Source organism: Perognathus longimembris, chromosome 11, assembly GCF_023159225.1.
Source record: "Perognathus longimembris pacificus isolate PPM17 chromosome 11, ASM2315922v1, whole genome shotgun sequence".
In the NCBI taxonomy this organism is placed as follows: domain Eukaryota; kingdom Metazoa; phylum Chordata; class Mammalia; order Rodentia; family Heteromyidae; genus Perognathus; species Perognathus longimembris.
This window is the reverse complement of record NC_063171.1, coordinates 48,631,743-48,648,860: the sequence shown is the minus strand read 5'-3', so window position 1 is coordinate 48,648,860 and position 17,118 is coordinate 48,631,743. Positions and strand designations below refer to the sequence as shown.

At 43.0% G+C, this 17,118-nt stretch overlaps 1 protein-coding gene across 2 annotated transcripts in view; it reads left to right on the top strand.

The window, feature by feature from the left end:
- The window catches only part of Tgfb2 (transforming growth factor beta 2), an 81,707-nt gene that overhangs the window by 37,121 nt on the left and 27,468 nt on the right, over positions 1-17,118 (top strand). For both annotated transcript variants that reach the window (XM_048356642.1, XM_048356644.1), the window contains one exon: positions 13,528-13,691. In XM_048356642.1, coding sequence (XP_048212599.1) covers positions 13,528-13,691 — 164 coding nt within the window. The remainder of the gene's footprint in view (positions 1-13,527; positions 13,692-17,118) is intronic.

Here is a 17,118-nt window from a genome sequence, read left to right as displayed (position 1 = left end):
CTTTCAGAGTTATCATGTGAAAGGATGCAGCCGAAATTCTTATGCAGACTTACAAGATTGTGACTCACATTGCTCCTTATAGGACTTTGCTGTTTGAAAAAGGATTATTTTACTTTTCTTGAGAAGCTGCTGCATACTAGGGGATGTTCTGTGAGCCTGGAGCTAGGACACAGAGCTAGGAAGAAGGTTGATTTTGCCTCTGTGCTGATGAAACTTACAAAAGAACCCTCCTCCCCTGATTCAGAACTTGGATTTTTGGTATTGGCCTGTGAACATTCTGGATATAGTACAGTAGATGCATGCAGGTCTCTTCTAGCCCTTGTCATCACAGCCAGGTAGCCACACAACTTTTTCTCCGTTAAAGAGGGTTTCCAGAGTGTTCAGGGCACTGGACGACAGTGAAAGGAGTTATCAAGTTTGGCCCCTGTGAGGCCCCGTCAGTTTTACACAGGACTCTATGTGAGTGCAAACCAACCATATGAGGAATGTAGATTGCTGATTTCTTTCATGCTCTTGGACATACAAATGTTAAATTAATTGATGAGATTAGGACTCTTGCTATTTTCTCACTTTCATGACACAAGGAATCTTTCAGTCATGTTGGTTGATTGGCTTAAAAAAATAGCCTAATGAAACCCATACAATATGGCAAGAAATGGATGTTTTCAGTGACATAACTCACTGGCTCTGACTCAGTAGAAATCATTCTGTGGACTTCAGGGGAGATGTGAATATGTAGGTGAACCCTGAGCTAGCCTAATGTAAATTTTCCATCGCTATACTTCTGTTTACTATTTTATTCCTGTTATATATGTATGCATAATTCACTGTCGCGTTTTGGGAGTTGTTTTTTTTCACTTTCACTATGACACATTGATAAAACATTGGCCCTATTTGCAAGGATTTTTCTCTAAATAAGTGTTTTTAACACATAGGAGAGGCATTGACGTGGGATTCAGTAAAGGCGTTTGTGCTGTCCCTGCCTACCCAACTGCCTGTGAGCAAAGAGGGCAGGGAAGGCTTCAGAAACCTGCTGACCCTTATCACCAAGCCTTCTTCAAGGCCTTCTTTAAGGCTCCTAAGGAAAACAGAGAGCAGAGAGCTGTAGTAGAGATCTTAAAACTTTGCCCCAAAGAAAATATGCATTCTTTCTTAAAAGTTTTCCTTCCATTCTCAAAATGATAGTTCATTCCAACTCTTTTGAGGTCTCAAATAAATTGGAACTGGTTGGATTTAGTTTTTGGATGCCCTGGCTGTTATTTTCAGTCACTTTTCTCTCCCAGTGTCTCTCGTGCTCCTTCAGAGCGGATTAAAATGTGGACAATTTATAGGCTCTACACACAAAAATAATGAGATGGAAACTCAACTGTAGCGCTTGCTCTCGGCTAGTTCAGTTAAGTGAAAATACTTAAACATTTTTATAAGACTTCACCATGGTTTAGTTCTGCAGTGGAGATTCCTAAAGCCTGTTTTTGCCCCTCTCACAAATGGTGGACCAGCCTTGCAGAACAGAAAACTGCTTTGCACCCAAATGAACATGATTTCTTCAAACAAGCATAACACCCCTGGCTTGATTCCAGAACTCATTCATGCCACAGTGCATCTAGATTCCTATAATTCCTGTATGTTCCCATATCTTAATTGCCCATAGCTGCATTGCCAGTACAAACAGGATGAGGGAAGAGTGCACACCCTTAATGAATGCATCCACCAACCCTCAGAAAGCTCCATCATTTGAACCTCTGATGTTCTACAGGAACTGACAGGCTGTCAATGGAAATGTAAATATAGGCATCTGGTAACTAAAAATTTATTCTGAGCATTTCTTGCTCTCTGCTATCCTTCTGTTCCAGATAGAGTGCTGTCATTTGTAGAACCACTTAGACTCTCTATTCAGCCTTTGAAGTATGCATATTTAGAAGCGAATATTCTGATTAGTAGAACATGGACATTCTGTGGTGAGGTGGGCTTTAGAACTTTTTGTTTTCCTATCTATTGGCTATTTTCAGTACAATTCAGCTTTCCTGCTAATCCACCTTGAAGATATGCCACCTGGTGACTGTGTGTGACTGCACATCTCCCAGAATCCCCTTCTTCCAGACGTGGGTGCCTCTCCTAGGCGAGCAGCACATTGTACAGGGCCTGGAGAAGAGAATGAACACACAAGGGAGGATCTCTGGTGTGGATTTTGTTTGTATCCACTTGTGCCTTGCATGCATGACATCATCCTCTCTTTTGACTTTTTTGCTCAAGACTGGCGCTTTACCACTTGAGCCATCCATCTACATTCAGCTCCTTGCTGGTTAATTGGAGAGAAGAATCTCATGGACTTTCCTGTCTGAGTTAGCTTTGAACCACAATCCTTAGATCTCAGCCTGAGTAGCTAGGATTACATTGACAGCCACTGGTTGGTGTCCAGCTAAAATGAGTTCTAGAAAGTTTGTCCTTTATCTGTGAATTCAGGGTAGGAGGAGAGAGGGTTAACATAACAGACAATAGACCCTTCTGATTTTATGAACCTGTCTCCTGCAAAACATTCAACAAGTTCACAGATCTACCATATCATACTTTAAATTCTTTTCAGCATAGTTACAATAAAGCATCAAATCCAGTAAATTGAATTATATGTCAAATAGCAGTATATTGTGAATTTTGCACAACAGAAGTCCCAGGGAAAAAGTATAAGATGACAGTGTCCTAAAATGGTTTGTGTGGGAAAAGCCCCCAAACTTACTAAAAACAACAACAATTAAAGAAAGAGATGCACTAATAAAGTTTAAGTTCTACAACATGGCAAGTGATATAATTCTACTCTATTCCATTTGAGAATTATGTTCTAGGATTGAAAGGTCTAATTTAAGATTGAAAGAAAGAATAACCATAGCTTTCATGAAAAACATGGAAAAGAAATAGAGGTTGTTCCTTTAGAAAACATTAATCAGAGAAGAGCCAGGTACTGGTGGCTTCCACCTGGAATCCTAGATACTCAGGAAGCTGAGACCTGAGGATTGCAGTTCAAACCAGCCTGGGCAGAAAAGTCTATGAGACTTGTATTTCTAGTTAACCAGCAGAAAGCCAAAATGAAGGTGTGGCTTAAGTGGTAAAATGCCAGCTTTGAGAAAAAAATGTGAGAGAGCACTCTGGCTCTGAGTTCAACCTTTAGTAACAGCACAGACAGACTGATAGACTGAAAGGGAAAGGGAAAGAGAAAGAAGGAAGAAAGGAAGGAAGGAAAGAAAAAAAGACAGAAGGAAGAGAAAGTCAGAAGGAAAGAGATGAAGAGAAGACATTAAACTGGCTGCAGAATGTCTAGGGAAGAGGTCCTCTTGTGTGGCAGAATGCCTATGGATAAGCACCTCAGCCCAAGAGAGGGAAGAACTTACATGTAGCTGCACCTACCTGAGGCTAGAGTGGGTCACCTATGTGAGTTCTGAGTTTACATCACTGGCAGCTGTGTGGGAGAAAAATGTCTTGTTTCATTAGAGATAAAACTGCAATAGGAGGCATTAGCATTGAGAGCACACCTGATTTGCAGCAGGCAATCCTTTTCTGTGTCTTCATGTCTCCTACCATGAAGTGTTGCAGGGAACTGAATGTCACTGTATTTGCTTTTCTTCTCTCTCAAACCAGATAATCCAAACATCTATTCCTCTTCATGTTTTCTCACTTTCAAACCATGAATTTAATACTCTAGTAATAACAGCTCATTTATCTTAGTTAAATTGGTAAACAGTTTGCACTCCTAGCAGGATGTACCCTACTGGCTATTAACAGGCACAACAACAAATCAGCACAGTGCTCCTAAGTAATTAAGCAATTGCTTTATTCTTCCCACCAAAAAAAAAAAAAAAATAGTCCACAAGTGAGAAGCTTATAGAAGGCACAAAGGAAAACACAGTATAAGAGACATGGATTGACCATTATGTTCATCATTGCTACAATTTTATAATATTAGGGGAGGATTTTCAGGCCAACAAGGAGCCTCTACACACACTTTAAGCATGTCAGAAGTCCACACCACTCTTTGCAGTGCTGCAGGGAAAGTGAATTCCTTTCTGGAAAAGGGAATGCCAGAGTTTATTTGTTTGGGTTATTTGTAGGGATGAGGAAGGCTGTCCAATGTTGAGTAAGAATGTCAATTTAATCGACATTGTATTTTAATCTGTTCTTTGCCAATGTTTGATGTAATCCTGGAAAGATTTTACTCCTCCATTTCTCAATCTATAAAAAAGGAAGAAAAATAAAGTGTGGTTCTTATTAAGGGGTTAAGCATGATATCCTCTTTTTTTTTCCTCCCAAGTTACTGTCACTGAAGGAGTCAGCACATGTTGCTTTCCGGTTATTGTGGTTGCATGGAACCATTGCTAAATTCTGGAATAGGGCCATAGACTTGTTAAATGGCATTGGTGGACCAAAGAGAAGTGTCTATTTTGTTCCCTGGATATCTATAAATGAAAGCACAGATTAAAGGAAGGTAAGAAAAAGAAGAAATAGAACATGGAACAAAGAAAGGAGAGAGAACAGAAGGAAGAGAGATAAAGGCAAAAGAGAATTTATGGTTTCTAAAGGATAAGACCATAAGCAGAGCAAAGCTGTTTCAGTAGTCTCTTCTGGGTCTGGATGTTGTGGCCCTCATTTGTAACCAACCATAGCACAAAGGACTTAGTGAGATAAGACGAATGGGAGGCCTGTCTGCTCTACATAGCAAGTCGACTAGGCAGAGCCACAGTAATGAGACCCTGTCTCAAACACACAACAAAACGAAACAACCCCTGAAACCAATAAACATACAAACCATGGTAAAATTCCTTGGGAAGGATTTTTCATATTCACTGTCCACCTGTGTAGACATGTGAGCCCAGCCAGGTTTGTTTCATGCTCTTTTGCCTCTGAGTCTCCCCTAGTTTAATCACTGGCCTGTCACCAGTCCCAGTCAGCCTGCCTTTTGGCACCCACAGCTCTTACTACAAAGCCCCAGTGCACCCTACCAAAACCCTGAGCTTGATGGGAAATCTGGAGGAATTTAAGGCGCCATGGCTGTCTCCTAGTAGGTGGGAGTTTATGGGGAAGACGGAAACTTCACAACAGAAACTAGACACCTTGTGTCTGTAACAGTTCAGGAAAACCAAACACTATGGGCCAGCATCACTGTGATTTTACTTCGCGTGCACTGTGTAACAAGGGGCCCGAACACTATTGCTGACAGAACGCATGGTCTCAAATAGCAGCATGATGAAGGCCAAGTCACATAAGCTGATACTGACACAATTAGGGTCCCCACTGCCAGCAGCCTGTCAAGGCTGACACCATCCCCCCACTCCTGGGAGACTCCCACTTCAAATTGCAGATGCTTTGGTACTGAGTTACATTTAATAGGTGGGATGGCCGGAGAGAAAAATCAGAAACCACGGTCGATACGCTGTTTATTTCTCAGTCATTTTGTGTTAAATTGCTTGAATGTCAGCAGTGTTTGGGATGTGGTAGTGAAATAAAATCCATAGCCCGTGTGCCAAGACAAATTTCAGAAAACCCCAAAACACAATTGTCTTGGTTTCTTGCTGGCCATGTCTATGTACATACAAATAGTAGCTAATTTATTGCCCTCCAACCATTTGGTGGGTTGCTTGTCTTGCTGCACTCTGAGGGCTCTGAAATGAACCCCAAACGACTTCCCTCAAAGCTGGGGATGTCAGGAATGAGGGGCCACTCACTTCTTAAAGTGTCACAAGTCTATACCCATCACCGTGGAACTGCAGGGAAGTGCTGAAAAGACGTGGAGGGTTGTTTTCTTTATTCCGATGGTTTGGACAGAACAGCCAGTAGATGCTACTGGGACTGGGGCACTAGGCACACAAATGTATGAGGGGGTCTAAACAATCCTAGACAATACCAACATTAGCAACGTTCTTCTTACTGTGAACACACAATGTGAGCCTATAGCTCTTGAATTCAAGACTATTCTGGCAAGGTCTGGGGACAATGCTGGGCCTTGTAATGAAGTTTCTCAGTGTGTACTGCTGGATCAAGCTCACCTGATGTGTAGTGGAGGACCAACAGCTTTGTATGCAACCATTCCTTAGTGCTTGGGCTGGTATATTGGCCTGTGGTAATATTCCTACCTTCCATCTGCGGGAGGGGGTGTCTCAGCATAGAAGACAGGAGCTTGCAATGAAAAGCTTTTGCTTGGAAGGCCAGCCTTACCTTGACTTTAGCTAAAGGTTATTTGACTTAATTCCCTTCTTCTTAATTCCCTTCATCTTTAGAATGGTTTTTAAAAGATCTGCTTGGCATAGATGAAGGATATAAAGCTATCAAAGAATGGGAAGCGCCTCTTGGAGTAGGATTCTTTTTATGCTGGAGATGATTGAATGGACATATTTTTTTCCCATCCCCAGTTACTTCATGACAGTGAAAAACTGGAAGGGAAGACTGGTGAAACCAGTAAATAGTAAACTTCTGAGCAGAAGTTATGAAACTTAATGTGAAAAAAATGACCTAGTAATGCTAGGTATGGTGGCATAGACCTGTAATCCTAGTTGCTTGGGAGGCAGAAGTTAGGAGGATAGTGGTCAAAGGCCAGCCTGGGAAAAAGATAATGAGCTCATTAATTTAATTTTTAAAAACTTACTCTAAGTTACTGGAAAGGTCCTTCTATAGTCTTCTATAGTGAGTGGATAAAGTATTTGAACACCACCCCCCTCCCGGCATGGAATCACTTGAGGAACCTTAGAAGTGGTCACCTCAGTCCATCAGCCAGGCTGTGACGGGCCCTACCCTAAGCATTCTTCTATCTGGCCTTTTGTTTCCTTTATATGGATTACCCCTGATCCTTAGACTCACCTTTGTCTTGCTGTGTTTCTTGTGGCTTTCTTTTAGCCTGTATTTCAGCAATCTTAGAGTACCTAGACTTTCTGGAGAAGTTGGCCGAACACTTGAGTCCCTGTCATTATTCTTTAAGAACACTCGAATAAAGGACCCATGTGTCACTCAAACCTCTCACAGGAAGACTAGCTTGGATCTGAAGTTCAAGTGGACGGTGACTTATCTCAGGCAGGATGCACTATTTCCTCAGGCTCCTAAAAACCCTTGAATACCCACATCTTCCATGGTTTATCTTGGCCTGTTGACCTTTTTGGGTTTATGTAAATGCCACAAGGATACTGAGACCAGTAACAGGTTCCCTTTACAGGAATCCAGTCAGTACTGACACCAAGAAACTGACTGTCATACACTCAAATTCCTTTCTTCTTATCCCCTGGCTCTACCAATCGGTTATCATTCACTAGCGTTGGTTCACTAGCAAGGGTCAGCAGGCATCTTGTATCTCAGTGGTTTTCAGAGAGGATATGTGTTACACTACCTGCATGATTCACTTCTTACAGGTCCCCAGCTGAGGCCAGGGCCGTGATTCCAGAACTTGACTTTAAGAACCACTGCTTTTGCCAAGGCACCTGTAGCTCAGAGAGCTGAACATTGCACAGTGTACACATTTTTTTATTCCTGCCAATTTTGTGGTACAGTCAGCCCAATAGAAAGCATTGCTTCCATTACTCCTCTCTCTCTCTCTCTCTCTCTCTCTCTCTCTCTCTCTGCCAGACCTTGGCCTTGAATTCAGGGCCTGAAGAGTGTCCCTGGCTTCTTTTTTGCTCAAGGCTAGCACTCTGCCACTTGAGCCACAGCGCCACTTCTGGCCATTTTCTATATATGTGGTGCTGAGGAATCGAACCCAGGGCTTCATGTATACGAGGCAAGCACTCTTGCCACTAGGCCATATTCCCAGCCCATCTATCACTCCATTCTCTGTTGGAGTACATCAGTGATATTTACAGACCTTTCTTCAATGTAGGGTTTTTGTTCTGAACTTTCTCATTTCAAAGATGTCCTAACATGAGCACTGCAGTGGGAGGTAGAATGGCTTTCCGAAGGTATTGGATGGGAAAATAGAATCATCTTGCTTTTGAATGGTCAGCACTTTCAGTACAATCGGGAGGTCATGGCCAGCCTGCAAAGACTTTGGTGACTAATGCTTTTCCATGCAGCAGACAGGAACTAGAGTGTGCAGCTTTTCATTCACAGCCCCAGGATACTCAGCTGCTTCTACTCATCCTCTCTCCTCTAATGAAGTCTGTCAGGCAGCAAGAGCACTTTCTCTCCCGGGGGCACTCATGAGGGCCCCGTGGCCACTTGGCTGCTTTGCTGCACCATGGGAATGGCGACAGCGAGGAGCCCAAGTGGAAATTTGTGCTCCACTGCGGGCTCCGACTTTTCCTTCTGCTTCTTCATGCAGTCCTGACAGTATAATTGACGGTGCATTTACCTCATTTATCAATGAAAGAAGAAGTCCCGGGGGAGCCACAGAATGCCCTTTTTGTCACTCAGCCAAGCTCTGGTTGATTTAGGGTTAGAACAGAGATGGCCCTAAAGGTCTTTTGTTGCATGTACTGCGATGGGTGTGTCATTGTCATTGTGGCAAGACTACGTACAGGATTTGCAGCATCTTTCTTCGAAGTGGAAATAGTAGAAGAGATTCCTGTTCAAAACTCAGTAAAATAGGGATGTTGAAGGTTCTGGAATATATGTATAATTTTTGCTTGTTTTCATGTCTTTCTCCTCTATCCCTCCTTCTCCTTCACATCGAGTATGCACAAGTATATATATATACATATGTGTGTTTTAATGGACTACTTGCAATTATTTTCCTTTGGGTACAAGGATACTACCAGACTGAAAGAGACCCTCAAAGCCATCTAAGGCTCCTGTTGTACAACTTAGAATGTGCAGCCCACCAGCTGCTGGGGTCACCTGAACACCAGCCAGTCGGTAGCTCGACACCTCCTGGAACCAGGCATTTCTCTTCTCATGGAGCCACTGCTCCAGCCCACATGATTGCAAACTCTGCAATGAGGTGCATTTGATCCCTGAGTTGCCCACTGAATACACTGTCATTGCCAGCTTTGGGTTGAAACAACTAACTGCTACCATGTCCTGCCCTGAAATATCACGAGTTGTGTGCCTGTCCCTCCTTCTTGAAGATGGCACTAGTCACTAGGTGTGTGCCCCAGGAAAGACTGGATGAGATGGGGAACACTCAAGGGCAAGGGGTAGGAGGAAAGACTTATGGGGTAGGAGGCAAAGACTTATGGGGAGGTGAGTTAGCACAATAGCTGGGTTTACAACCGCCTTTCTCATAGACCTTCACTTATGAAGCATGAATTCAAAGAGAAAATGATTAAAGATTTCAAGACGGTGATCACAGAGTATTATAACTTCAAATATGAGGTTCGGGTGAGCATGGGGACTCTTTCTTGCACCTGCTCTGTGCATATAACTATCAACTCAGTCTTGTGTTACATGAGACCCAAAGAACAGTCAGTAAAGTTCCCTGAGCTCAAGAGGCCTCCAAAGGGAACAGAAAATATGTAAGTACATCAATTATTTGGGACAGAGTCAAATCAAGGTATAAGATTTATAAAAGTGCATATGATTAAATACATTTAGGCTCTCTGTATACTGTTGCTTTGGAAATAAATAAGGAGTTAGAGTTCCTTATTCTTTTCCCTTCTCTCCATTTCTCCAAATTTGATTTAGCAGGGGGATAAAGCCAGAAATTGAGATGTGGAGGACGCCACTCACTTGCTGACACATGGAATCTCTATGTGTAAGATTTTCCCTGAGAGGAAGGTGCATGGGAAAGCATGGGGCAGGAGCAGAGCTGGCCAGCTGGTTGAGAAGGGTGGAAGGAAAATCAATTTGATTGAACTGAAAAAAGTGGGTCAGAAATTGAGAGGAAGGAGAGGGCCAAGATACGAGTGTGGGTAAGTTGGCAAAGGTTAGGCGCTAGTACCTGACCACCTGGCAGAGGAATAGGAACTGGGATTGGAATTACAGAAAACTTCAGAGAAAACTCCCATTCCAGATGGGAGGAGGGGTAGGGAATGAGTTCTTGGAGGAAGCAGAGGAAAAAGCTCCATCCCTCCAAGACTAAATGGGTGGATCAGGACTGTGCGAGCCATCTAACACCTACTCTGCTACTCTGGCACCCAGAGCTGAGCAAGGGAGCCCATAGCCCATCCTGGCTGCTTGTAGATGTCCCCTTTTAGCTCCTTGCACCATGTGTCCCAAAGCACTTAAGGGTGGCAGACTGGCCCAGAGCAATGCACAGAGAGATTCTCTCCCAGTGGAGAAGTCATTTGGCAAGTTGCACAGGTCCATCATCTAGGCAGGGAGTGGGGCTTGTGACCCATAGCAAATGACAGCAGGGGACAGCTGGGACTGGCCCGTGAAAATAATATTTGTTCAGTCAGCAGTTTCTGTTGTGCTTTATATGTGGTCTTTCTCCAGGCTTGGTCACTTCGCTGGGGTTATGGGAACAGCCCAGAGTCAGTGGTCAGGTTGCTCAGCAGTCCTGTCACCTTGCACACTGGGCAGATTCTATTTATAAACCAGGAACCCAAATGCAGATTTGTTTTTATCAGACAGATGAAATATAAGCCTCCTAAATAGTTCTGAAGAGACACTGGGCGGGAGCCCTGTTTGCCCATGTAGAGGAACCGAGCAGAACAATGACTTAACTATCAAGCTACTCTCATAAATATTTGCACATGTCCCTTTAGAGCTCAAAAGCCTGTGGCAGGATCATTGGACCATTTGCTTAGAAGAAGAAACAAATTTGACCCTATGGCCTAAGGCTGCCATAAAAGAAGAGTGTATGGGCAGAAAACCAGAGAGGAGAAAAAAAAAGCTCATAGTTTAATAAACACCAAAGAGAATAAAAATAAACCTCAAGAGCGCTTATTTACAAATGTGATGGAAGGATACAATTGAGGCAGGTGGGTGTGAAAGAGGGGTGTTTGTGGAAGCAGAACAGACAATGGGGCTCCATGGAGGAAAAGGTTGTGTGTGAATGAGTTGTTTACTGTTGCTGATGACAGGAAACACACGAAAGTAACCTGGCTCTTCCCAAGAGGCTTTTTTCCCAAAGGATGTTTGAAGCTTCTACTGTTTAATGGGGAAGATAAGCGAAGATGAATGTGGTCACTGGGCCTATGGAAAGTTCTGGCTAAAAAAGCACCGGAAGCCAGAGAACCTGTCCCCAGCCTTGACCAGCCCACTCTGTCTGGGAACCTGGTCTCGTTGTAGCTGCACAGGGTTTGGACGGGACCAGCTTTTCTAATCACTGGGATGGACATATTCCAAAGGAGAAAAAGAGTGCTTCCTCTCACACTGCTGTGCTAGGGGACCTCATGAACCTTCCCGCTAGTACCAATGTTTTCAGGCCTGAGAGCGTCCTACCAGCTATTCTCAGGGTTGAGAGGCAGTGAGCCCTCACACCGTCCTCACTGGCTGGGCGTGGGTACTTTTCTTTTTCTCCAGAATCTGGATGTTTTCGATTGGGGAGGGGGCAGGTTGTTGGTTGGTTGATTTCTTAATGGCTCACCATCTCCAAAGCCAGCAACCAACACAGTTGCTTTATGAAACCAGCATCGAGCAGAGCTGAGTTGGAATTCACAGCTTTTTATGAGCCTGGATTTGGAGTCTCAAGTCTATGAGAAAGGGATGGAAGAAAGTGTACACAGAGGAAAAATAAAAATGCAGAGCTCTTAGATGAAATGTCCACACATGTTCCTAGCTGCTGCTGTTGCTGCCTCCTCTTCCTCCTCCTCCTCCTCCTCCTCCTCTTCCTCTTTCTCCTCTTCCTTCTTTTCTCAGTGTAATTTTCAGGCCATGAATTTCTTAAGAAATCATGAAAGGTATTTATTTCTAGTTTAAGATCAGCAAGATTGTTTATTTAATAAAAAGTTTGCCTTGCCTATAGCTAGATACCTGAGTCTTTCAAGACTCCCATTGATGCCAGCTATGCAAACAGTAGATATTTGGTGAACTCCTTGTGTATGGATCCCTGTCCTGAATCCTGGATGTGTGTGTGTGTGTGTGTGTGTGTGTGTGGCTGGGAGGGGGATCAGGGAGAATTAGAAAATAGTTGTAAGATGCTTAAGCTTTCACAGGAGGGAACACAATAAACAGAGCACAGAAGCAATAAACACATCTGTAGAGAAACAAACAACTATGAATAACTACATGCAATGAAGCTACATAGAGATGGAGCCAACTCATTAGATGGAACTCTCTGGAGTGGGGAAGATAAGTTTGCAGGAGATGTGGAAGAAGATTGTACAAGCATATTTGTACAGAAAGCCTGTCCAGTTTTGGTATGTGATAAGTGGATGTTAGATATCAAAGCAGAGAGATAGGACTAATCTGTTTATTTTTTTTTTGTCTTGGGGCAAACTTTGGATATCTCTCACTTGAATATTTTCTAGCAGATTGCTAGAAAATAATAGCAAAACTCTAAGCAGCCCATAAACTTGAAGTTGTCTTCAACTCTGTCTTTGACATCATATGGAACTGAAGGAATTTGTGTTGATTTGATTAGTTAGGATCACTTCTCACCAGCAGACATTATCCTGGATAAAAGATGTTTAGCCAAGAGCTGCTCAAGATGTTGAGATCTATGGATGATCAAGGTTCAAAGCCAACTAGGTCAGGAAAGTCCTTGATTCTTATCTTCAATTAACTAGCAAAAAGCTGGATATGGAGTTGTGGCTCAAGTGGTAGAGCACAAGCCTTGAGCAAAAAAATTAAGACACGGTGCGCAAGTCTTGAGTTCAAGTCCCAGTACTTGCATGATGGGGGAAGGGAAAGAAAGAGACAGAATTTTAAGACCAGATCTGATATAGCCAGTTTATTCAGATTTCCTGACTATAATTTGGTCATATGTATTGTGTGTGAAAACCCCAAATCATTGAAGCCAAAACATATACAAAAAAGGTGCTCAAGCTGGGCGCTGGTGGCTCACGCCTAGAATCCTAGCTAGTCAGGAGACTGAGACCTGAGGATCATGGTTCAAAGCCAGCCTGGGCAGGAAAGTCTGTGAGACTCTTAACTCCAAATAACCACCAGAAAACCAGAAGTGGCACTGTGTCTCAAAGTGATAGAGCTAGCCTTAAGCTGAATCGCTCAGAGACAATGCTTAAGCCCAGAATTCAAGCCCCAAGACTGACAAAACAACAAACAAACAAAAAAGGTAAAGCATTTAGACATCAAACTTCCGGTGGGGAGGGGCAGGGAACCTGGTGAACTGCTTGCCAGTAGGAGCTATTTTCTTGGCACATCTGATCTGTGATGCAAGCCTGACAGCTCTCCCCAGGCATCAACTGTCATGAACTTGTTCCAATTTCCAACCATGTAGGATTTTCTACACCCTCTGCCAACCTTCAAAGGACAGGGTTAACTGCTTGCCCTCAAATGTAGTTACAAGTGGTTTGTTAATCTCTGTTAATCTGCTACTTCTGTAAACAAATGCACATATTTGTGTTAGCTCATTCTTTTTGCTTTTTTTTTTTTCTTCCTGGTTAAATTGTTAGTGGTATTCAATTGACCATTAGAAACAAAATAATTCTGTAGATATTTCCCTTCCCAGTTTTTCAGATTTTTATCCTTTTTAACCATTTCCCTAACCTTTTACAGATGCCATCCCGCCCACCTTCTACAGACCCTACTTCAGGATTGTTCGTTTTGACGTCTCAGCGATGGAGAAAAATGCTTCCAATTTGGTGAAAGCAGAGTTCAGAGTCTTTCGTTTGCAGAATCCCAAAGCCAGAGTGCCTGAACAACGGATCGAGCTGTATCAGGTAACTTTCATTGGGGCTGTTCTGAGGGGTCAGCAGTTTGAAGTTTGGCATTGTTGTAGATGTTCTTCGCTGATATGAACTGTTGTGCACATCAGCAGTCATGCTGCGGGCCCTCATTTGTTATCACAGTAGTTGCTTGTTCTTGATATCTCAGGAAGAAAGAGCTTAGAACAAAAGATTGAAGTCATTTGTGTAGTCTCTTCTTTGGCATGGATGGCTGTAAGACTTGCTTTTGGAGAGCATTTCTTCAAAAGTCAAACTCCTCATCTGCAGAGCTAAGTTGTAGACCAATAGAAGTCACCTGACTCATTTCTCCTCCATTTTGTCTCTTTCTCCTTCTCTTTCCTTTCTTCTTCTCTGTTGGGAAGACACAGACCAAGATGCAAGTTTATACTTTAATTTGTTGTCATTGAACCTAGAAGTACCAAAGAGAGCCTTAAGAAGAAAAGGAGACTTGACCTCTTTTTTCTAAAAAAAAAAAAAGAAAGTATTATTTTGTTATTATTATTAGAGGAGTTACTATTTCATGAGCCAAGTAATGAGTATATTTCTTTCTGGCTAACATCATCCCTTCCTTCACTATCTCCCATTTGCCCCCTCCCTTCCTTGCCCACAAGTTATGTAGTTCATTTTCCCTATGGTGTCTCCTGTGTACCAAAGCTGCTTTAGTTCATCTTTGAGAGTCTACCTCTTAATTTACCCATTACTTTTTAACAGTGCCAAAGTGCGGACCAAGCTCCTAATTCACAACAGACTCTTAGGCAACACATTCAAACCATGCTAATATCATAGCAACAGTTAGGTGAATTTGGGGGATCATCTGTCCCTTAGGCTCCTTGAATGGACAGATACATAAATCAGAGGGACCAAGCCATCTGCCTAACTCAAGAGAATTCTTTGTGCCCAATGATACTTATTCTAGGGGTACCTGGGTAGATTAGACTGAGAAAGTAATGGTGTGGCTAAATGATATACAGTGTTGGGTTGGAGATGTCTTCTTTGTGCTTAGGTAGATGATGTTTCGACTCATTCCTGCATTCACCCTTTCTTAACCAAGCTTGCTGTGGTGGTCACAGGGCTGTGTTGTGAGAGTAAAAGGAATCCAGGGGCAGAGTGGTGGCCACCCAGCAAGGTTATTTCCCTTCCTTCCATCTCTAAGATTTGGACTTTTGTCTTTTTTTTTTTTTTGCCAGTCCTGGGCCTTGAACTCAGGGCCTGAGCACTGTCCCTGGCTTCCTTTTGCTCAAGGCTAGCGCTCTGCCACTTGAGCCACAGCGCCACTTCTGGCCGTTTTCTTTATATGTGGTACTGGGGAATCGAACCCAGGGCTTCATGTATACGAGGCAAGCACTCTTGCCACTAGGCCATATCCCCAGCCCTGGACTTTTATCTTTGACACCTCTAGGGGGAAGAACTTTCTATGAGGTTATCTGTGAAAGTCAGTCACCATGTTGTTTTTTATCAGTCACCATGTTGTTTTTTAAAGACTAACTTGTTAGGTCCAGAAAAATAATACTCTGGGGAAGCAGAATGCAGCATTAGGTTTATCTATCACAAAGCATGAGAGGAAAAAAAATCCACCAAAATGTTACAGGGGTTTAATCGGATGCCAGAAATGTTGGTTGTTAGCTTAATAGACCATAGGCTGCTGAGGGTGGGCCCTTGTCAACAGGGGAAGATGAATGGAATATGTGTAATGGACCGAAAAGGAGCCTAGATTTCTTGACCATGGCTGTCAAAGGCCTGGTATGGGTCATTTTTGCAGAGAAAGAAGGCCACACAATAGTAGCAAGAGAAGTTGCTTGCTGCGTGGTGCTCTAGCAAAGCTTGACCAAGGAGAGACCAATAAAACACACCTGTCCTCCTCCTTCCTCTGACTTTTTTCTTGAATTTTAATGCTTTGTTAACTCTGCACTTCAAAAAGTAACACTTGGTCAAATGTGATGCCATCTCATATATAGAGAGAGAGAGAGCAGTTGCAAGGATGTAAAATAGTGGCTAAATCCTGTATACTCTTTGGTTTTCTGATTTGAGGGTCAAAGAGTGAAGTGATGTTTCTGGAGCCAAATAAGTTAACAATAATTTTGAATGGTGGATCATGTGCTCCTTTATAGCCATTCTGTAAGTTTCACATCTGGGAATGATTCTGAAACGAATATCCTAAATCATTCCAGGGCAGGTTTAAGGCCACTGGCCTGGATCTGCTTTCTAGAGATCCAAGAAAGACTAAAAGATCAGGTCCTTATCACTGCAGGAAACACGACACTAGTGGAGTTAGTAAAAAGTGACTCCCTCTCTCTCTTTTTCTCTCTTTCCCCCCTCTCTCTTTTTTTCTCTCTCTCTTCTTTCTCTCTCTATGCCATGCACACACAGTTCAGCTTTCATTTATCCTACTGCCCAAGGGGGTGTGAAATAAAAAGAGGTCAGCCAAAAAAGCTGTCTGTTAAATTAGACTTGAAAAAAAAATTAGACTTACTGGATTAAAAAAGAAAAGGAAGAAGAAGTTACACTGTGCTCCAGTTGAAAATAATTTTGCAACATACAATCCCTTTCATGTTGCCCCCGCCCCTGGTGCCTGGGCCACAGCACAGTGGCCGGTCCTCATTTCTCGAACTTCTAGGAGTGAGAAACACTCGGTTTGCAAAGGCATGCTTGCCTCCTAGGGAAATTGAGCTGTTGTCATCCACATTAAGTTGTGATGTCACTCAGAGTCTAGTAATGTGAGCAGAGGAGACCTCAAAAATAGTGTCAAGCTGCCGTAGTCAGAAGTATTAATGATCATGTAATAATAATTAATAATAACTAACCATTGCTACTGAAAAATACAGTGCTTACTGTGTCCTAGGAACTGTGCTAAATGCTTTCTTCACCTATATGAAGAGTCACTTCATCTTTACTATGCGGTGCCTGCTATTTTTACCTTATTTTACAAATGAGTACACTGGGGCCCTGTGAAGTTCAATAACTTACCCAGACCATGCAGCTAGGAAAGAGCAGAGCCAGGACTGCAAGCCAGGTAGTCTGCCCCACCCCCTCCCTCCCCTGCCAGGCCCCACCCCAGGAGTGCTCTTGGCTACTTTACCACAGAGTTGGATCTATGTAGCTTCAAATTTTTGCTTTAGCCCTTTCTCAGAGTCTGAGGGCCTCCTCTTACTGAGGCTATTTGCACATCAGTAAAGTGCAGATACAAGCACCTTCTTTGCATAGATTTCATAAGGCATGGAACTAGAGTCTGCAAACTGCCTAGCCCAGCATCTGCCCACTCAGAGGTCACTATCCTTGTTATCCTTTCAGAAGTTTCCAAGGCATTGATTGAGCTCTTGTAAGAAATAGTGTATTCAATTTACAAATTGACTCAAAATCTGTCGCCATAAAAGTTTCCCCTTGGCCCAACTGCCCCAGGGTCTGGGTTCTTGGTTGCTCTTCC